Source organism: Catharus ustulatus, chromosome 32 (genome assembly GCF_009819885.2).
Source record: "Catharus ustulatus isolate bCatUst1 chromosome 32, bCatUst1.pri.v2, whole genome shotgun sequence".
Lineage (NCBI taxonomy): Eukaryota > Metazoa > Chordata > Aves > Passeriformes > Turdidae > Catharus > Catharus ustulatus.
In genome coordinates this window covers 559,099-580,639 of record NC_046252.1, presented here as the reverse complement: position 1 = coordinate 580,639, position 21,541 = coordinate 559,099, and the positions used below count along the sequence as shown (strand labels likewise).

Here is a 21,541-nt window from a genome sequence, read left to right as displayed (position 1 = left end):
CGCCCCTGGTGCCAATAAACCATGGCCTCAATAAACCACAGCCTCAATAAACAACAGCCGCAATAAACCATGGCCCAGATAAGCCACAGCCTCAATAAACCATGGCCTCAATAAACCACGGCCTCAATAAACCATGGCCTCAGTAAACCATGGCCTCAATAAACCACGGCCCAAATAAACCATAGCCCAAATAAACCACAGCCCCAATAAACCATGGCCCCAATAAACCACAGCCTCAATAAACAACAGCCCCAATAAACCACGGCCCCAATAAACCACAGCCTCAATAAACCACAGCTCCAATAAACCACGGGCTCAATAAACCACAGCCTTGCTCCCGGCCCCACCCCCAGCCCCAATAAACCACGGCCCCAATAAACCACAGCCCCAATAAACAACAGCCCAAATAAACCACGGCCTCAATAAACAACAGCCTCAATAAACCACGGCCCCAATAAACCACGGCCTGACAGTGCCTGCAGCACCCCTGGCTCCACCTCTAGCTCCGCCCACAGCCCCAATAAACCACGGCCTCAATAAACCACAGCCTTGCTCCCGGCCCCACCCCCAGCCCCAATAAACCACGGCCTCAATAAACCACAGCCCCGATAAACCACAGCCCCAATAAACCACGGCCCCGATAAACCACGGCCTCAATAAACCACAGCCCCAGTAAACCACAGCCCAGATAAACCACGGCCCAGAAGTGCCTCCAGCCCCAATAAACCACAGCACGGGGCGGAGCTCCCACAGTGTTTACTGGGGGGGCTCTTGGGGGTGGGGGGGACCCTGCAGAGGGGGAGGGTCCTGGAGTGTCTGTGTGTGGTCTTGGGGGGGGTTCCAGAGATGTTTTGGGGTCCTGGAGGTGTCCAAGGGGGTTTTGTGTGTGGTCCTGGGGGTGTTCAAGGGGTGTCCCAGAGATGTTTTGGGGTCCCACAGGGATCATGTGCGTGGCCCTGGGGATGTTTTGGGGTTGTGGGGAATTCTGGAGATGTTTTGGGGTCCCGTGGGGGGTCGTGTGCGTGGTCCTAGTGGGGTCCCAGCTGGGTCCTGTAAGTGTTTTGGGGTCCCATGGGGGTTTTGTGCGTGGTCCTAGGGGGTCCCTAAGGATGTGCTGGGGGTGCACTGTGGTCCTGGGGGGGTTTCAGAGATGTTTTGGGGTCCTGGTGGGATCCTGGGAATGCTTTGGTGTCCCTTGGGGGTCGTGTGCATGGTCCTGGGGGGTCCCTAAGGGTGTCCCAGAAGTGGTTTGGGGTCCTGGGGATGCTTTGGGGTCCCTTGAGAGTTTTGTGAGAGGTCCTGGGGGTGTCTCAGAGATGTTTTGGGGTCCTGGTGGGATCCTGGGAATGGTTTGGGGTCTCTTGGGGGTTTGGGTTCTGTGAGGGGTCCTGGTGAGATCCTGGGAATGCTTTGGGGTCCCTTGAGGGTTTTGTGAGGGGTCCTGGGGGGGTTCCCAGAGGTGTTTTGGGGTCCCATGGGAGTTGTGTGCATGGTCCTAGTGGGGTCCTGGAAATGTTTTGGGGTCCCATGGGGGTTTTGTGCATGGTTGTGGAGGGTCCCTAAAGGGGTCCTGGGGGTGTTTTCTGTGTGGTCCTAGTGAGGTCTTGGGGGTGTCCCAGAGGAGTTCTGGGGTCCCTAAGGGTGTCCCAGAGGAGTTTTGGGGTCCTGGGGGTGTCCCAGAGGTGTTTTGGGGTGCTGAGGGTGTTCTTTGTGGTCCTGAAGTACTCCTGGGGGTGTCCTGTGGTTCAGGGGTGTCCCAGAGGTGTTTTCAGGTCCTGGGGATGTCCCACCAGTTTTTTTGGGGTGCTGGAGGTGTCCCAGAGGTGTTTTGGGGTCCCTAAGGGTGTCTCAGAGGTGTTTTGGATTCTGGGAGTGTCCCAGAGAAGTTTTGGGGTCCTAAAGTGCATTGGGGTCCCTTGGGGTGCATCGTGGTCCTGAAGGTCCCTGGGGGTCCCTGGGGATGTCTGGTGGGGGGTCCTGGGGACATTTTAGGGTCCTGGGGGTGTTTTGGGGTCCTGGGGGGCTCCTGGAGTGCTCTGGGGTCCCTCTCAGGTGTGGGGTGATGCTCTGGGGTCCCTCTCAGGTGTGGGATGATGCTCTGGGGTCTCTCTCAGGTGTGGGGTGATGCTCTGGGGTCCCTCAGGTGTGGGGTGATGCTCTGGGGTCTCTCTCAGGTGTGGGGTGATGCTCTGGGGTCTCTCAGGTGTGGGGTGATGCTCTGGGGTCCCTCTCAGGTGTGGGATGGTGCTCTGGGTCCCTCAGGTGTGGGATGGTGCTCTGGGGTCCCTCTCAGGTGTGGGGTGATGCTCTGGGTGTGTCTCAGGTGTGGGATGATGCTCTGGGGTCCCTCTCAGGTGTGGGATGATGCTCTGGGTCCCTCAGGTGTGGGATGATGCTCTGGGGTCTCTCTCAGGTGTGGGGTGATGCTCTGGGGTCTCTCAGGTGTGGCTCAGGTGTGAGATGATGCTCTGGGGTCTCTCAGGTGTGGGATGATGCTCTGGGGTCTCTCTCAGGTGTGGGGTGATGCTCTGGGGTCTCTCAGGTGTGGGGTGATGCTCTGGGGTCTCTCTCAGGTGTGGGATGATGCTCTGGGGTCCCTCAGGTGTGGGATGATGCTCTGGGGTCTCTCTCAGGTGTGGGGTGATGCTCTGGGGTCCCTCTCAGGTGTGGGGTGACGCTCTGGGTCCCTCAGGTGTGGGGTGATGCTCTGGGGTCTCTCTCAGGTGTGGGATGATGCTCTGGGGTCTCTCAGGTGTGGGGTGATGCTCTGGGGTCTCTCTCAGGTGTGGGATGATGCTCTGGGGTCTCTCAGGTGTGGGGTGATGCTCTGGGGTCTCTCAGGTGTGGGGTGATGCTCTGGGGTCCCTCTCAGGTGTGGGATGATGCTCTGGGGTCCCTCTCAGGTGTGGGGTGATGCTCTGGGGTCCCTCTCAGGTGTGGGATGATGCTCTGGGTGTGTCTCAGGTGTGGGATGATGCTCTGGGGTCTCTCAGGTGTGGGGTGATGCTCTGGGGTCCCTCTCAGGTGTGGGGTGATGCTCTGGGGTCCCTCTCAGGTTTGGGGTGATGCTCTGGGTCCCTCAGGTGTGGCTCAGGTGTGAGATGATGCTCTGCACAGCGCCCGAGGTCGTGCCCTGCCCGCCGATGTCCGGGGTGTGCGTCTGGAGGGGGCGGGGCCAGTCAGGGACACGCCCACATGGTTTGGGGACACGCCCACAGGGTTTGGGGCCACGCCCCCCGGGCAGGTGTGGCAGGTGGGGGCGGGGCTTACCCGGGGGTCGTCCAGCGAGGCCAGCACGGCCTGGCGGATGCTGGAGGCGTGGCTGTGCAGCCTGGGGGCGGGGCGAGCAGGGGCCACGCCCACATCAGCGAGCCCCGCCCCCTACAGGTGAACACCCCGAGGCTCCACCCACCCCAGCCCCTCCCCCTGGGGAAGCCACACCCCTTTTAAAACCTCCACCCCTTTTTGAGGACACAACATCTCCCAGGTGTGCCCCAAACTCACTCCCAGGTGAGCCCAGCCCCTCCCAGATGTTCCCCAAACTCCCTCCCAGGTGTGCCCTGCCCCTCCAGGTGAGCCCCACCCCTCCCCAGGTGAGCCCAGCCCCTCCAGGTGAGCCTGGCCCCTCCCAGGTGAGCCCCACCCCTCCCCAGGTGTTTGCTATCCCCTCCCAGATGTGCCCAGCCCTTCCCAGGTGTTCCCCACCCCCCCAGCTGTTCCCAAGGTGTTCCCCAGGTGTTTCCTCCCCAGGTGTCCCAGGTGTTCCCCCCCCAGCTGTTCCCCAGGTGTTCCCAGCCCCTCCCAGGTGTTCCCCAGCCCCTCTCCAGATGTGTCCAGCCCCTCCCAGCTGCTCCCCAGGTATTCCCCAGGTGTTCCCAGCCCCCGTCAGGTGTCCCCCAGCTGTCCCCCCCAGGTGTTCCCCACCCCTCTCCAGGTGTGCCCCACCCCTCCCCAGCTGTTCCCTTCCCCTCAGGTGTTCCCCAGGTGTTCCCCCCCCCTCCAGGTGCTCCCCAGCTGTGTCCAGCCCCTCTCCAGGTGTTCCCAGCCCCCCCCCAGGTGTGTCCAGCCCCTCCCAGGTGTCCCCAGGTGTTCCCCAGCCCCTCTCCAGGTGTGTCCAGCCCCTCCCAGGTGTCCCCCAGGTGTTCCCAGGTGTTCCCCAGCCCCTCTCCAGGTGTGTCCAGCCCCTCCCAGCTGCTCCCCAGCTGTCCCCCAGCTGCTCCCCAGGTGTTCCCCAGCTGTTCCCTTCCCCCCAGGTATTCCCCAGGTGTTCCCAGCCCCCCTCAGCTGTTTGCAGGTGTTCCCCTCCCAGGTGTCCCCCAGATGTTCCCAGCCCCTCCCAGGTGTGCCCAGGTGTCCCCCAGGTGTGTCCAGCCCCTCCCAGGTGTTCCCCACCCTTCCCCAGGTGTTCCCAGCCCCTCCCAGGTGTCCCCAGGTGTCCCCTAGGTGTTCCCCACCCTTCCCCAGGTGTCCCCAGGTGTCCCCCAGGTATGTCCAGCCCCTCCCAGGTGTCCCCAGGTGTGTCCCCAGGTGTCCCCCAGCTGTCCCCAGGTGTCCCCAGGTGTCCCCCAGGTGCCCCCAGCCCCTCCCCGGTGTCCCCAGGTGTCCCCAGGTGTGCCCAGCTGTCCCCAGCTGTCCCCAGGTGTCCCCAGGTGTGCCCAGGTGTGCTCTCACCGCAGGTGATCCAGCATCATGCAGGCCGCCAGCAGCGTTGCCGTGGGGTTGGCGATGTTGCGGTTGGCGATGCTCTTCCCCGTGTTCCGCGTGGCCTGGGGGGCACGGCCCGGTCACCCCGGAGTGACCCCCAGAGTGACCCCAGGGACACCCTCAGAGTGACCACCAGGGACACCCAGTAACCCCCAGAGTGACCCCCAGAGTGACCCCGGAGTGACCCCAGGGACACCCCCAGAGTGACCCCAGAGTGACCACCATGGACACCCCCAGAGTGACCATCAGTGACCCCAAAGTAACCGCCGGGGACGCCCCCAGGGACCCCTCCCAGTGACCCTCAGAGTGACACCCCCAGAGTGACCACCAGTGACCCCAAGAGTGACCCCCGAGCGACACCCCAGTGACCCCCAGGGACTCCAGAGTGACCCCCAGGGACCCCCCCCAGTGACCCCAGGGACCCCCCCCAGAGTGACCATCAGTGACCCCCGAGTGACACCCAAGGGACCCCCGGGGACCCCCCAGTGACCCACCCAGGGACCCCCCCAGTGCTCCCAGTCCCTCCCAGTGACCCCCCGGTGGGTTTCCCCCTGTCCCAGACTCCCCAAATCCCCCCCAGAAGCCCCCAGACCCACTGTCTCAAACACGGCGTAGTCGTGGCTGTAGTTGGCGCCGAGCCCCTCTCAATGCTCCCAGTCCCTCCCAGTGCTCCCAGTGACCCCACATTGACCATCCCCATATCCCAGACCCCCCATAACCCCCCAGACCCCCCAGAAGCCCCCAGACCCACTGTTTCAAACACGGCGTAGTCGTGGCCGTAGTTGGCTCCGGGCACCAGCCCCGGGCCCCCCACCAGCCCAGACCCCCAAACCAGTGCTCCCAGTCCCTCCCAGTGCCCCCATGGTGGGTTTCCCCATATCCCAGACCCCCCAGAAGCCCCCAGACCCACTGTTTCAAACACAGCGTAGTCGTGTCCGTAGTTGGCGCCGGGCACCAGCCCCGGGCCCCCCACCAGTGCTCCCAGTCCATCCCAGTGCTCCCAGTCCCTCCCAGTCCATCCCAGTGACCCCATATTGGCTATCCTTGTGGCCCAGACCCCCCAGAAGCCCCCAGACCCACTGTTTCGAACACGGCGTAGTCGTGTCCGTAGTTGGCGCCGGGCACCAGCCCCGGGCCCCCCACCAGCCCAGACCCCCCCACCAGTGCTCCCAGTCCATCCCAGTCCATCCCAGTGACCCCATATTGGCTATCCTTGTGGCCCAGAAGCCCCCAGACCCACTGTTTCAAACACAGCATAGTCGTGGCCGTAGTTGGCTCCAGGCACCAGCCCCGGGCCCCCCACCAGCCCAGACCCCCCCACCAGTGCTCCCAGTCCCTCCCAGTCCATCCCAGTGACCCCATGGTGGGTTTCCCCATGTCCCAGACCCCCCAGAAGCCCCCAGACCCACGGTTTCAAACACGGCGTAGTCATGGCCGTAGTTGGTGCCGAGCCCCTCTCAATGCTCCCAGTCCATCCCAGTGCTCCCAGTCCCTCCCAGTCCATCCCAGTCCCTTCCAGTGACCCCATATTGGCTATCCTTGTGGCCCAGACCCCCCAGAAGCCCCCAGACCCACTGTTTCAAACACGGCGTAGTCATGGCTGTACTTAGTACCGAGCCCCACTTCCCGTGCTCCCAGTCCATCCCAGTGACCCCCTGGTGGGTTTCCCCCTGTCCCAGACTCCCCAAATGCCCCCCAGAAGCCCCCAGACCCACGGTCTCAAACATATCATAGTCATGGCTGTAGTTGGCTCCAGGCACCAGCCCAGACCCCCCCACCAGTCCCTCCCAGTCCATCCCAGTTCCTCCCAGTGACCCCATATTAACCATCCCCATGTCCCAGACCCCCCAGAAGCCCCCAGACCCACTGTTTCAAACACGGCGTAGTCGTGGCTGTAGTTGGCGCCGAGCCCCTCTCAATGCTCCCAGTCCCTCCCAGTGCTCCCAGTCCCTCCCAGTGACCCCACAGTGGCCATCCCCATATCCCAGAAGCCCCCAGACCCACTGTTTCAAACACGGCGTAGTCGTGGCCGTAGTTGGCTCCAGGCACCAGCCCCGGGCCCCCCACCAGTGCTCCCAGTCCCTCCCAGTCCCTCCCAGTCCATCCCAGTGACCCCACGGTGGGTTTCCCCATATCCCAGACCCCCCAGAAGCCCCCAGACCCACGGTTTCAAACACAGCGTAGTCGTGTCCGTAGTTGGCTCCAGGCACCAGCCCCGGGCCCCCCACCAGCCCAGACCCCCAACCAGTGCTCCCAGTCCCTCCCAGTGCTCCCAGTCCATCCCAGTGACCCCACAGTGGCCATCCCCATGCCCCAGACCCCCCAAATCCCCCCCAGAAGCCCCCAGACCCACGGTTTCGAACACAGCGTAGTCGTGGCCGTAGTTGGCGCCGGGCACCAGCCCCGGGCCCCCCACCAGCCCAGACCCCCCCACCAGTGCTCCCAGTCCCTCCCAGTGCTCCCAGTGACCCCATATTGGCTATCCTTGTGGCCCAGAAGCCCCCAGACCCATGGTCTCAAACACAGCATAGTCGTGGCCGTAGTTGGCTCCGGGCACCAGCCCCGGGCCCCCCACCAGCCCAGACCCCCCCACCAGTGCTCCCAGTCCCTCCCAGTCCCTCCCAGTCCATCCCAGTGACCCCATGGTGGGTTTCCCCCTGTCCCAGACCCCCCAGAAGCCCCCAGACCCACGGTCTCGAACATGGCGTAGTCGTGTCCGTAGTTGACTCCGGGCACCAGCCCCGGGCCCCCCACCAGTGCTCCCAGTCCATCCCAGTGCTCCCAGTCCATCCCAGTGACCCCACATTGACCATCCCCATATCCCAGACTCCCCATAACCCCCCCAGACCCCCCAGAAGCCCCCAGACCCACTGTTTCGAACACGGCGTAGTCGTGTCCGTAGTTGGCGCCGGGCACCAGCCCCGGGCCCCCCACCAGCCCAGACCCCCAAACCAGTGCTCCCAGTCCCTCCCAGTTCCTCCCAGTGACCCCATATTGGCTATCCTTGTGGCCCAGACCCCCCAGAAGCCCCCAGACCCACTGTCTCAAACACAGCGTAGTCGTGTCCGTAGTTGGCGCCGGGCACCAGCCCCGGGCCCCCCACCAGCCCGGCGCAGACGTTGTTGACGATGTTCCCGTAGAGATTGGGCATCACCATCACATCGAACTGCTGGGGCCGGGACACCAGCTGGGCAGGGACACCGCGGTTACTGGGAGCACTGGGAGCACTGGGAGGGGTTCTGGGGGGGTTTTGGGGGGGTCAGGGCACACCTGCATGGTGGTGTTGTCCACGATCATGCTGCGGAACGTGATCTCGGGGTACTCGGCAGCCACCTCCTGGCAGCACTGCAGGAACAGCCCGTCCCCCAGCTTCCTGTGGGACCCCAAAAATCGGGGATAGACCCCAAAAAATATCCATCATCCCCCCTAAAAATAGCCCAGCAGGAACAGCCCGTCCCCCAGCTTCCTGTGGGACCCCAAAAAATATCCATAATCACCCCAAAAAATATCCATAATCACCCCAAAAAATATCCATAATCACCCCAAACACAGCCCTGCAGGAACAGCCCGTCCCCCAGCTTCCTGTGGAACCCCAAAAACATCCATAATCATCACAAAATATCCATCACCCCAAAAAATATCCAGGGTAACCCCCCAAAAAATATCCATCATCCCCCCAAACACAGCCCTGCAGGAACAGCCCGTCCCCCAGCTTCCTGTGGGACCCCAAAAAATATCCATAATCACCCCAAAATATCCAGGGTAACCCCCCAAAAATATCCATCATCCCTCCAAAAATATCCAGGGCATCCTCCAAACACAGCACTGCAGGAACAGCCCGTCCCCCAGCTTCCTGTGGGACCCCAAAATATCCAAATATCCATCATCTCCCCCAAAAAACACCCATCATCACCCCAAAAAATATCCCAGGTACCCCCAAAAAATATCCATCATCCCCCCAAAAATCCAGGATGACCCCCAAACACAGCCCTGCAGGAACAGCCTGTCCCCCAGCTTCCTGTGGGACCCCAAAAAATATCCGTAATCACCCCAAAAAATATCCATAATCACCCCAAAAAATATCCATCATCACCCCAAAAACATCCATCATCCCTCCTAAAAATAGCCCTGCAGGAACAGCCCGTCCCCCAGCTTCCTGTGGGACCCCAAAATATCCATAATCACCCCAAAAAATATCCATCATCACCCCAAAAATATCCATCATCCCCCCCAAACACAGCCCTGCAGGAACAGCCCGTCCCCCAGCTTCCTGTGGGACCCCAAAATATCCAAATATCCATCATCCCCCCCAAAAAATATCCATCATCCCCCCTAAACACAGCCCTGCAGGAACAGCCCGTCCCCCAGCTTCCTGTGGGACCCCAAAAATATCCATCATCCCCCCTAAACACAGCCCTGCAGGAACAGCCCGTCCCCCAGCTTCCTGTGGGACCCCAAAAATATCCATCATCCCCCCTAAACACAGCCCTGCAGGAACAGCCCGTCCCCCAGCTTCCTGTGGGACCCCAAAAACATCCAAATATCCATCATCCCCACCAAAAAATATCCGGGGTGCCCCCCAAAAATATCCATCATCCCCCCAAACACAGCCCTGCAGGAACAGCCCCTCCCCCAGCTTCCTGCAGGGTTCAGGGCCCCCCAAACCCCCCCAGAAAGCCCCAAAACCCCTCCCAGGACCCCCCAAAGATCCCTCAAACCCCCCAGGACCCCCCAAACCCCTCCCAGCACCCCCCAAGGACCCCTGAAACTCCTCTGGGAACCCCCAAGGATCCCCTAAACCCCCCAGGGACCCCCCCAAAGCCCCCCAGGACCCTCCAAATCCCGCTCAGGACCCCCTAAAATTCCCCAAGGACCCCCTCAGGACCCCTGAAACTCCTCGGGGACTCCCCAGGACCCTCCCAGGACACCCCAAACCCCTCCCAGCACCCCCTAAACCCCTCCAAGCACCCCCCAAGGACCCCCCAAACCCCCCCTAGTCCTCCCAGGACACCCCAAACACCCCCTAAACCCCCCCAAGGACCCTCCAAACTCCCCCTCAGGACCCCCCAAACCCCTCCCAGCATCCCCCAAAGACCCCCCAAACCCCTCAGGACCCCCCAAACCCCTCCCAGGACCCCCCAAAGATCCCCCAAACCCCTCCAGGACTCCCCAAGGACCCCCCAAGGATCTCCCAAAGCCCCCCAGAACCCCCCAAACCTGTCCCAGCACCCCCTAAACCCCTCCAGGATTCCCCCAGGACCCCTCAAGGATCCCCTAAACCCCCCAGGGACCCCCCAAAGATCCCCCAAAGGCTCCCAGGACCCTCCAAACCCCCCTCAGGACCCCCTGAAATTCCCCAAGGACCCCCTCAGGACCCCCCAAACCCTCTCAGGACCCCCCCTACTCCTCCCAGGACACCCCAAACACCCCCTAAACCCCCTCAGGACCCCCCAAACTCCTTCCAGCACCCCCCAAAGCCCCCATGCACCCCCCAAGGATCCCCTAAACCCCTCCCAGGACCCCCCAAAGATCCCCCAAAGCCCCCCAGGACCCTCCAAACCCCGCTCAGGACCCCCTAAAACCTCCCAAGCACCCCCCAAGGACCCCTGAAACTCCTCTGGGACCCCCCGGGACCCTCCCAGGACCCCCCCTACTCCTCCCAGGACACCCCAAACACCCCCTAAACCCCCTCAGGACCCCCCAAACTCCCCCTCAGGACCCCCCAAACCCCTCCCAGGACCCCCCAAAGATCCCCCAAACCCCTCCTCTGGACCCCCAAACCCCTCCCAGCACCCCCTAAACCCCTCCAGGCTTCCCCCTGGACCCCCCAATGATCCTCTAAACCCCCCAGGGACCCCCCAAAGATCCCCCAAAGCCCCCCAGGACCCTCCAAACCCCCCTCAGGACCCCCTAAAACCTCCCAAGCACCCCCCAAGGACCCCTGAAACTCCTCTGGGACCCCCTGGGACCCTCCCAGGACACCCCAAACCCCTCCCAGCACCCCCTAAACCCCTCCAAGCACCCCCCAAGGACCCCCCAAACCCCTCCCAGGACCCCCCAAAGATCCCCCAAAGCCCCCCAGGACCCTCCAAACCCCGCTCAGGACCCCCTAAAACCACCCAAGCACCCCTGAAACTCCTCTGGGACCCCCCGGGACCCTCCCAGGACACCCCAAACCCCTCCTCCGGACCCTCAAACCCCTCCCAGCACCCCCTAAACCCCTCCAGGATTCCCCCAGGACCCCTCAAGGATCCCCTAAACCCCCCAGGGACCCCCCAAAGATCCCCCAAAGCCTCCCAGGACCCTCCAAACCCCCCTCAGGACCCCCTATACTCCTCCCAGGACACCCCAAACACCCCCTAAACCCCCCCAAGGACCCCCCAAACTCCCCCTCAGGACCCTCCAAAGCCCTCCCAGCATCCCCCAAGGACCTCTGAAACTTCTCTGGGACCCCCCCAGGACCCTCCAAACCCCCCTCAGGACCCCCTAAAATTCCCCAAGGACCCCCTCAGGACCCCCCAAAACCCCCAGGACCCCCCATACTCCTCCCAGCACCCCCCAAACCCCCCAAGCACCCCTGAAACTCTTCTGGGACCCCCCGAGACCCTCCCAGGACACCCCAAACCCCTCCCAGCACCCCCTAAACCCCCCCCAAGGACCCCTAAACCCCTCAAGGACCCCCCAAACCCCCTCAGGACCCCCCAAGGATCCCCTCAGGTCCCCCCTGTCCCCCCAAGCCGTACATGATGTTGGCCTTGTGCACGGCGGTGACGCTGCGCCGCGCGGCCGCGCGCGCCAGCCCGAAGGCGTAGTGAGCGATGCGGCGCGAGCGGCCGGCAGTGATGATCTTCAGGCTCTCCACCACCCCTGCCACGCTCTGCAGGGACACGGGGGGGGTGGGGTCAGTCCTGGGGGGGGCAGGGTGGGGAATCATCCCTGGGGTGGGGCAGGGGTGGGGCAGGGTGGGGAATCATCCCTGGGGTGGGGCAGGGTGGGAACTGGTCCTCAGGGTGGGGCAGGGGAATCATCCCAGGGTGGGGAATCATCCCTGGGGTGGGAATTTATCCTCAGGGTGGGGCAGGGGTGGGGAATCATCCCAAGGTGAGGAATCATCCCAGGGGTGGGGCAGAGTAGGAAAGGGGTGGGGAATCATCTCTGGGGTGGGACAAGGTGGGGCAGGGGTGGGGCAGGGTGGGGAATCATCTTCAGGGTGGGGATTCATCCTCAGGTGGGGCAGGGGAATCATCCCAGGGTGGGGAATTATCCCTGGGATGGGGCAGGGGAGGGGAATCATCCTCAGGGAAGGGCAGGGCTGGGCAGGGGAATCGTTCCAGGGTGAGGAATCATCCCTGGGGTGGGGCAGGGGTGGGGAATCATCCTCAGGGCAGGGCAGGGCTGGGCAGGGGAATCGTTCCAGGGTGGGGAATCATCCCCAGGGTGGGGTAGAGCAGGGTGGGGCAGGGGTGGGGAATCATTCCTGGGGTGGGGCAGGGTGGGGCAGGGGTGAGGAATCATTCCTGGGGTGGGGCAGAGGAAGGGAATCATCCCCAAGGCGGGGCAGGGCACAAGAAACATCCCCAGGGTATGGAACAGGCAGGGAATCATCCCCAAGGCGTGGCAGCGGCGAGGAATCATCCCAGGGGTGCGGCATGGCAGCAGAAACATCCCCAGGGTGTGGCAGGGGTGGGGAATCATCCTCAGGGTGTGGCACAGGTGGGACATCACCAACAGGGCGTGGCATCACCCCCAGGGGTGTGGCATCATCCCCATGGTGTGGCAGGGGTGACATCTGAGGTGCTGTGGCTGTTTTGGGTGGATCTTGGCTGTTTCCTTTGTGATTTGGGGTGGATTTTGGTTGTTTTGGGTGGATTTTGTCCATTTTTGGGTGTTTCTCTCCCCACCTCGTGCTCCAGGCTGCTGTACTCCCCCTCGGTGTTCTGTGTGATTTCAGGTGTATTTTGGGCTGGATTTTGGGGTGATTTTGGCTGGTTTTGGCCGTTTTTGGGGCTCACCTCGTGCTCCAGGCTGCTGTACTCCCCTGGCTGTTTTTAGGTGTATTTTGGGCTGTATTTTGGGGTGATTTTGGCCATTTTTGGGGCTCACCTCATGCTCCAGTCTGCTGTACCTTCCCTGTGTATTCTGTGTGATTTTGGGGTGTATTTTGGGGTGATTTTATCCCTGTTTGGGGCTCACCTCGTGCTCCAGGCTGCTGTACTCCCCCTCGGTGTTCTGTGTGATTTCAGGTGTATTTTGGGCTGGATTTTGGGTTGATTCTGGCTGTTTTTGGGGCTCACCTCGTGCTCCAGGCTGCTGTACTCCCCCTCAGTGTTCTGTGTGATTTCAGGTGTATTTTGGGCTGGATTTTGGGGTGATTTTGGCCATTTTCAGCCCTCACCTCATGCTCCAGGCTGCTGTACTCCCCCTCGGTGTTCTGTGTGTTTTTGGGGTGTATTTTGGGTTGATTTTGGCTGTTTTTGGGGCTCACCTCGTGCTCCAGGCTGCTGTACTCCCCCTCAGTGTTCTGTGTGATTTTGGGGTGTATTTTGGGTTGATTTTGGCTGTTTTTGGGGCTCACCTCATGCTCCAGGCTGCTGTACTCCCCTGGCTGTATTTTGGGCTGGATTTTGGGTTGATTCTGGCTGTTTTCAGCCCTCACCTCGTGCTCCAGGCTGCTGTACTCCCCCTGGGTGTTCTGTGTGATTTCAGGTGTATTTTGGGCTGGATTTTGGGTTGATTCTGGCTGTTATTTGGTCCCCACCTCGTGCTCCAGGCTGCTGTACTCCCCCTGGCTGTATTTTGGGGTGTATTTTGGGGTGATTTTATCCAGTTTTGGGGCTCACCTCGTGCTCCAGGCTGCTGTACTCCCCTGTGTGTTCTGTGTGTTTTTGGGGTGTATTTTGGGATGATTTTGGCTGTTTTCAGCCCTCACCTCGTGCTCCAGGCTGCTGTACTCCCCCTCAGTGTTCTGTGTGATTTCAGGTGTATTTTGGGCTGGATTTTGGGGTGATTTTGGCTGTTTTGGGGCTCACCTCGTGCTCCAGGCTGCTGTACTCCCCCTGGGTGTATTTTGGGCTGGATTTTGGGGTGATTTTATCCAATTTTGGGGCTCAGCTTGTGCTCCAGGCTGCTGTACTCCCCTGTGTGTTCTGTGTGATTTTAGGTGTATTTTGGGCTGGATTTTGGGGTGATTTTGGCCATTTTCAGCCCTCACCTCGTGCTCCAGGCTGCTGTACTCCCCCTCAGTATGTTCTGTGTGATTTTGGGTGTATTTTGGGGTGATTTTATCCCTTTTTGGGGCTCACCTCGTGCTCCAGGCTGCTGTACTCCCCCTCAGTGTTCTGTGTGATTTTGGGTGTATTTTGGGCTGGATTTTGGGTTGATTTTGGCCAGTTTTGGGGCTCACCTCGTGCTCCAGGCTGCTGTACTCCCCTGTGTGTTCTGTGTGATTTTGGGCTGGATTTTGGGGTGATTTTATCCAGTTTTGGGGCTCACCTCATGCTCCAGGCTGCTGTACTCCCCTGGGTGTATTTTGGGGTGTATTTTGGGGTGATTTTATCCCTTTTTGGGGTTCACCTCGTGCTCCAGGCTGCTGTACTCCCCCTGTGTGTTCTGTGTGATTTCAGGTGTATTTTGGGGTGATTTTATCCATTTTTGGGGCTCACCTCGTGCTCCAGGCTGCTGTACTCCCCTGGCTGTTTTTGGGGTGGATTTTGGGGTGATTTTGGCTGGTTTTGGGCCGTTTTTGGGGCTCACCTCGTGCTCCAGGCTGCTGTACTCCCCCTCGGTGTTCTCCCTGACGATCAGGATGTCGATGTCCCGGTGCCGCGTCTCCACCCCGGGCAGGCTCTGGCAGTGAATGACGTTGGCGTAGAGATCCAGGCTGGTCCTGGCACGGCCAAAAACATGCAAATGAGACCCCCCAAAAAAGCAAATGAGACCCAAAATATGTAAATGAGACCCAAAATATGTAAATGAGACACAAAGTATGCAGATGAGACCCAGAATATGCAAATGAGATTTAAAAACACACGCAAAGGGGATACAGAAATATGCAAATAAGATCCAAAAATACACAGAGGGAACCCAAAATGTGCAAATGGGATCCCAAAATATGCAAATGGGATCCAAAAATACACAATGGGACCCCAATATATGCAAATGGAAACCAAAATATGTAAATGAGACCCAAAATACACAGAGGGAACCCAAAATATGCAAATGGACCCTAAACACACAGAGGGAACCCAAAATATGCAAATTAGACCCAAAAATATTTAAGTGAGACACAAAAATACACAGATGGGACCCAAAAATACACAAAGGGAACCCAAAATGTGCAAATGAGATCCAAAAATACACAAGGGGACTCAAAAATATGCAAATGGGACCCAAGAATACATGAATGAGACCTAAAATATACAAATGGAACCCCAAAATATGCAAATGATAACCAAAACATGCAAATGAAAACGAAAAATACACAGAGGGAACCCAATATATGAAAATTAGAAGCAAAAATATGCAAATTAGACCCAAAAATGCAAATGGGACCCAAGAATACACAAATTATAACCAAAACATGCAAATGAGAACAAAAAATACACAGAGGGAACCCCAAATATGAAAATTAGACCCAAAAATATGTAAGTGAGACACAGAAATACACAGATGGGACCCAAAAATACACAAAGGGAACCCAAGGTATGCAAATGAGAACCAAAAATATGCAAATGAGACACGAAAACACACAAAGAGGACCCAAAAATACAAACAGAAGTCAAAAAATATACAAATGAGACCCCAAATATACAAATGGAACCCAAAATATGCAAATGAGACCTAAAAACATGCATAGGATACCTCAAAATATACAAACGAAGCCTAAAATATGCAAATGAGATCCAGAATATGCAAATTGGACCACGAATTATGCAAATGGGCCACCAAAATATGCAAATGAGACATGGAATAGTCATATAGGGAACCAGAAATATGTAAATAAGACCCCAAAATATGCAAATGAGACATAAAAACACACAAAGGGAACCAGAAATATGCAAATGAGACATAAAAACACACAAAGGGAAGCAGAAATATGCAAATGAGACCCCAAAATATGCAAATGAGACCCAAAAACACACAAAAGGGACCCAAAATATGCAAACCAGCCCCCAAAACACAGAAATAACCCCCCAAAAAATGCAAATCAACCCCCCAAAAACGTGCAAATGACCCTCCCAGTTCCCCCCAGTCCATCCCAGTCCCTCCCAGTGCTCCCAGTTGTCACCTGATGAGGTTGTTCCTGGATTTGTGGTTCGGGGGCAGGTTGTGATTGGTCTCGATGTTCCCTGCAGGGCCCGAGAGCGGCGTCAGGGCGGGGCAGGGGGATTTGGGGGGGGTTTTGGGGGGATTTGGGGGGGATTTTGGGGATTTTTGGGGGGATTTGGGGGGATTTGGGGGGATTTTGGGGGGATTTTGGGGGTTTTGAGGAGATTTTTGGGCAGGATTTGAGAAGATTTTAAGGAGATTTTGGGGTTTTGGGGGGATTTGGGGAGATTTTTGGGAGTTTTGAGAAGATTTTGGGGGAATTTGAGGGGATTTTAAGGAGGTTTTGGAGGAGATTTTGAGGAAATTTGGGGGATTTGAGAAGATTTTGGGGGGATTTGAGGAAATTTGGGGAGATTTTGGGGGATTTTGGGGGTTTTGAGGAGATTTTTGGGCAGGATTTGAGGGGATTTTAAAGAGATTTGGGGGTTTTGGGGGAGATTTGAGGAGATTTTGGGGGATTTGAGGAGATTTTGGGGAGATTTGAGGAAAATCTGGGGATTTGAAAAGATTTTGGGAGATTTGAACAAATGTTGAGGAGATTTTGGGCGGTTTTGATGAGATTTGGGGGGATTTGATCAGGAATTTGGGGTGTTTTGAGGAGGTTTCGGGGTGTTTGGATCAGATTTTTGGGTGTTTTGGTGAGGTTTCGGGGTGCTCTGATGAGGCTTTGGGGGATTTCATCAGATTTTGGTTGATTTGATCCCATTTTGGGGTGGATTTGATCACATTTTGGGGTGATCTGATCACATTTTGGTGGATTTGATCCCATTTGGGCATGGTTTGATCAGATTTTGGAGTGTTTTGAGGTGATTTGATCCCATTTTGGGGTGTTTTGGGGTGCTCTGATCAGATTTTGGGGTGCTCTGATCAGATTTGGGTGGATTTGATCAGATTTTGGGGTGATTTGATCCCATTTTGGGATGCTCTGATCAGATTTTGGGGTGCTCTGATCAGATTTGGGGTGTTTTGAGGAGGTTTTGAGGTGCTTTGATCCCATTTTGATTGCTATGATGAGGATTTTGGAGTGCTCTGATCTGATTTTTGGGGTGCTCTGATCAGGTTTTGGGGTGCTCTGATCAGGTTTTGGGGTGCTTTGATCAGATTTGGGTGGTTTTGAGGAGGTTTTGGGGTGCTTTGATCCCATTTTGGGGTTTTGATCCCATTTTGGAGTGCTTTGATCAGATTTTGGGGTGTTTTGAGGTGCTTTGATCCCATTTTGGGGTGTCCTGAGGAGGTTTTGGGGTGCTCTGATCAGATTTTGGGGTGCTCTGATCAGATTTTTGGGTGTTTTGAGGTGATTTGATCAGATTTTGCAGTGTTTTGCTGAGGTTTTGGGGTGCTCTGATCCCATTTTGGGTGCTCTGATCCCATTTTTGGGTGCTCTGATCAGATTTTGGGGTGCTCTGATCCCATTTTGGGTGCTCTGATCAGATTTTTAGATGCTCTGATCCCATTTTGGGATGCTCTGATCAGATTTTGGGATGTCCTGATCAGATTTTTGGGTGCTCTGATCAGATTTTGGGTGCTCTGATCCCATTTTGGGATGCTCTGATCAGATTTTGGGCTGTCCTGAGGAGGTTTTTGGGTGCTCTGATCCCATTTTGGGTGCTCTGATCCCATTTTGGGTGCTCTGATCCCATTTTGGGGTGTTTTGATCAGATTTTGGGGTGTTTTGGGGTGCTCTGATCCCATTTTGGGTGCCCTGATCCCATTTTGGGTGCCATCACGAGCACTTTGCAGCGTTTTGCTCAGCTCTGGGCCGTGCCCTGACCCTTGAGCGCCACGCCGTTGCGCCGGATCGCCGTGATCGCGTTCTGCACGTCGGCCTCGGGTGCCTCCGAGCCCACGCGCACCTCCTCGAAATCCACGGGGACACAGGCGTGCCTGAGGGGACAAATGGCACCAAGTGTCACCATGGGGACAGGGACAGAGACACCACGGGGACACAGGCGTGCCTGGGACAGGGACAGGAATGTCACCAAATGTCACCAAATGTCACCTGGGGACAGGGACAGCACAGGGACACAGGCGTGTCTGAGGGGACAAATGTCACCCAGTGTCACCATGGGGACAGGGACAGGGACAGGGACACCACGGGGACACAGGCGTTCTTGGGGGACAGGGACACCAAATGTCACCAAATGGCAGCTGGGGACAGGGGTAGGGGCACCATGGGGACACAGGCATGTCTGAGGGGGACAGAGATGGCACCAAATGTCACCTGGGGACAGAGACAGGGACACCAAATGTCACCATGGGGACACAGGCGTGCCTGGGAACAGGGACAGTGTCACCAAATGGCACCATGGGGACAGGGACAGCACAGGGACACAGGTGTGCCTGGGGACAGGGACAAATGTCACCAAATGTCACCACAGGGACACAGGTGTGCCTGGGGACAGGGACAATGTCACCAAATGGGACCATGGGACAATGACAATGTCATCAAATGTCACCACATGTCACCATGGGACAGGGATAGAGACACCACAGGGACACAGGTGTGTCTGAGGAGACAGGAACAGTGTCACCAAATGTCACCATGGGACAGGGACAACGTCACCCTGGGGTCAGGAACAAATGTCACCACGGGGGAACAAATGGCACCGTGGGACAGGGATACCATGAGGACACAGGTGTGCCTGGGGGACAGAGATGTCACCAAGTGTCACCAAGTGCCACCAAGCGCCCGTCCCTCACCTGAACACCTCCTTGACGTGCAGCATCAGCTCGGGCCCGATGCCATCGCCCGGGATCAGCGTCACCGTGTGGCGCCCGCCGTACTTGGCGGGGGGGGGCTGGGGGGACAGCGCAGCTGGGAGCACAACCCCCCCTGGGGCTTTGGGGACCCCCTCTGGGGCTTTGGGGACCCCCCCCTGGGGCTTTGGGGACCCCCCCTGGGATCTTGGGGACCCCCCTTGGTGATTTTGGGGACCCCGTGGTGATTTTTGGGATCCCCCCTGGAATTCTTGGGGCCCTCCTGGGTCATTTTTGGGCCCCCCCCCCGATGGTTTTTGGGACCCCCCCATGGGGATTTTTGGGACACCCCCTGAGATTCTTGGGGTCCCCCAATAATTTTTGGGGTCCCCCCTGGGATTTTTGAGACCCCCTCCCAATGATTTTTGGGACCCCCCTGATGATTCTGGGATTTTTGGGACCCCCCCTGGGATTCTTGGGACCCCCTCTGGGGATTCTTGGGGTCCCCCCCCTGTGATTTTTGGGACCCTCCCAGTGATTTCTGGGGATCCGTTGGTGATTTTGGGACCCCTTGGTGATTTTTGGGGTCCCCCCCTGGAATTCTTGGGGCCCTCCTGGGTCATTTTTGGGCCCCTCCCCCTGGGGGTTCATGGGGACCCTCAATGGTTTTTGGCCCCCCCAATAATTTTTGGGTTCCCCCAATGATTTTTTGGGATCCCCTTGGGGATTCTTGGGGTCCCCATGGTGATTTTTGGGACCCCCCCTTGGGATTTTGGGACCCTCCCCTGGGAATTTTTGGGGTCGCCCCTTGGTGATTTTGGGACCCCACCCTGGTGATTTTTGGGACCCCCCCTGAGATTTTTGGGCCCCCCAGAAATTTTTAGGCTCCCCCAATGATTTTTTTGGGGTCCCCCTGGAATTCTTGGGCCCCTCCTGATGATTTTTGGGACCCTCCCTGATGATTTTTGGGATTCCCCCCGTGGTTTTTGGACCCCCCCCAATGATTTTTGGGATCCCCCTGGTTATTTTGGACCCCCCCCGGTGGTTTTTGGGACCCCCCTGGTGATTTTGGGGTCCCCCTGATGATTTTTGGGCCCCTCAATGATCTCTGGAGTCCCCTCTTGGTGATTTTGGGGCCCCCTCCCCATGAATTTTTGGGGTCCCTTGGTGTTTTTGAACCCCCCCTCGGAGCTTTTTGGGGTCCCCAGGAGGTTTCTGGGACCCCCCCAGGAGATTTTTGGGGTCCCCAGTGACATTTTTGGGGTCTCCAAGAGGTTTCTGGGGTCCCCAGTGACGTTTTTTGGGGTCCCCAGTGACATTTTTGGGGTCTCCAAGAGGTTTTTGGGGTCCCCAGTGACGTTTTTTGGGGTCTCAGACAGGTTTTTGGGGTCCCCAGGAGGTTTTTGGGGTACTCACGATGCTGCGTTGCTGTGGGGGGGGGAGAAGGGGGCAGTCAGTGACAAACAGAGCGCGACCCCTCCCCAAATTCCCCCCAATCCCCCACCCAGGACCCTCCCCCACCCCAAAATTTGGGGTTTGGAGCCCCCCCGAGTCCCGGGGTCCCCCCAAACCCCCCCAGGTGGGGTAAAAGGGGGGTGGGGTCGCTGTGCCCCAGGTCAGGGGGTCCCTGTGACCCCTCCCAGGTGGGGGAGGGGTTTGGGGGTGGGGGTGGGGGAGGGGCACTCACAGCATCATGGGAAATCCCGGCCTGTGCAATCCACACCTGTAATGGGAGGGGTCCCGTAAAGGATGGAGGACCCCCAAAGAAACCAGGACCCCCCCAAAAGGCTCTAAAGCCCCCTCCCCCATAGTACAGGACCCGTCCAGAAGCGCCTCATTAATTAAAAAAATGTTAATTAAACTTTGGATGGGGGTGATCCTCGGGACCCTCCGAAATCCCCCCACGACCCCCATCAATGGTTCCGCCCAAGCACCGCCCCTCCAGATATATCAGCCAATCACAGCGCGAGGCGCTGCCCATCCCACTCACTCCAGCCAATCAGCACACGGGCAACAGCGCCACACCCTCTCCAGGAGAGCCAATCAGAGTCCGGCCCGCCACTTCCGGGCCCCTGCCCTCCAGGCGGCCCTCGCGGGGGCGCCAGCCAATCACACGCCGCCGGTGCGGCGGGAACCGGCGGGAACCGGCGGGGGCGAAGCCCGGTAGGCGGCGGGCCCGGTTGTGATTGGTCACTCACCGCATGCGGCCGTAGCGCGGCCCGCACCAGGCGCCGTCGAGCTGCCGTCAATGCCGCCGCCATGATGCTCCCCCCGATTCTAGCTCGAGCTCTCGCGAGATCTCGGCACCGCCCACGAGAGGAGATAGGGCGATAAGCTCGAACTCTCGCGATAGTTCCCGCCCCACCCCTCCGCTCCGCTACCACGCCCTCACGCCGCGGCGGCCATTTTGTGCCTGGGAGGGGCGGCGGCGTGAGGCCTCATGACGAGAGGCTGGAGAGATGATGCCGCCCACACCGTTCTGTCCTGGAACGGCGATACCCTAGCGCGAAGCCCTTTCCCCAGCCGCGCTTCGTTTTGAGGGCAAAAAAACCCGCAACGGATAACGGGGGGGAGAGCTGCGGCCACCGCCCCTCAACCGTCGCTATAGCAACGTAACAGTGCGCTTGTGCAGGGGCGTGGTCGTGGCCCCGCCTCCCACGCCACAGCCGGGGCGGTCGCCATTTTACTCGCGAGGCGCATTACTGCGCATGCGTGTTTCCTTGGCCACACCCCCGACGTGCATTAGCCCCGCCTCTGATCCCCTTAGCCACGCCCCCGCCTGTACCGCAGGCCACGTTGCGCGCGGGCCGGG

At 58.6% G+C, this 21,541-nt stretch overlaps 1 protein-coding gene and 1 long non-coding RNA gene across 8 annotated transcripts; one reads left to right on the top strand and one right to left on the bottom strand.

Annotated features, from left to right (window-relative positions):
• Positions 1–623: 623 nt before the first annotated feature.
• LOC117009304 lies at positions 624–3,126 on the top strand. 6 transcript variants are annotated; one of them, XR_006163135.1, is made up of 3 exons: positions 624–2,234; positions 2,294–2,420; positions 2,461–2,676. It is a non-coding gene; the product is annotated as an uncharacterized LOC117009304 (long non-coding RNA). The 6 variants fall into 6 exon arrangements; XR_004420454.2 differs by having other exon boundaries at positions 737–1,762; positions 1,884–2,234; positions 2,294–2,676; XR_004420455.2 differs by adding an exon at positions 2,724–2,808 and having other exon boundaries at positions 739–2,234; positions 2,294–2,692.
• Positions 2,767–21,231, bottom strand: IDH3G (isocitrate dehydrogenase (NAD(+)) 3 non-catalytic subunit gamma). 2 transcript variants are annotated; one of them, XM_033083537.2, is made up of 14 exons: positions 20,928–21,231; positions 20,417–20,452; positions 20,146–20,157; positions 18,733–18,830; positions 17,804–17,916; positions 15,992–16,052; positions 14,458–14,590; positions 11,448–11,581; positions 7,975–8,077; positions 7,808–7,891; positions 7,576–7,638; positions 4,672–4,766; positions 3,271–3,331; positions 2,767–3,160 (listed from the first exon to the last, which is right to left on the bottom strand). In XM_033083537.2, the coding sequence occupies exons 1-14, from the start codon at positions 20,988–20,990 to the stop codon at positions 3,080–3,082; spliced, it is 1,137 nt and encodes a 378-aa protein (XP_032939428.1). In that variant the 5' UTR covers positions 20,991–21,231; the 3' UTR covers positions 2,767–3,079. The 2 variants fall into 2 exon arrangements, with proteins under 2 accessions (XP_032939428.1, XP_032939427.1); XM_033083536.2 differs by lacking the exon at positions 7,576–7,638 and having other exon boundaries at positions 7,745–7,891; positions 20,928–21,225.
• Positions 21,232–21,541: the final 310 nt, after the last annotated feature.

What these genes read in the sequence shown, in the direction of transcription:
- IDH3G (XM_033083537.2), bottom strand. Translation starts at nt 20,990, where the DNA reads ATGGCGGCGGCATTGACGGCAGCTCGACGGCGCCTGGTGCGGGCCGCG. An exon ending in CACGTCAAGGAGGTGTTCAG is followed by an intron (nt 17,917 to 18,732) that starts GTGAGGGACGGG and finishes TTGTCCCCTCAG; the next exon opens with GCACGCCTGTGTCCCCGTGG. An exon ending in TCCAGGAACAACCTCATCAG is followed by an intron (nt 14,591 to 15,991) that starts GTGACAACTGGG and finishes TGGCCGTGCCAG; the next exon opens with GACCAGCCTGGATCTCTACG.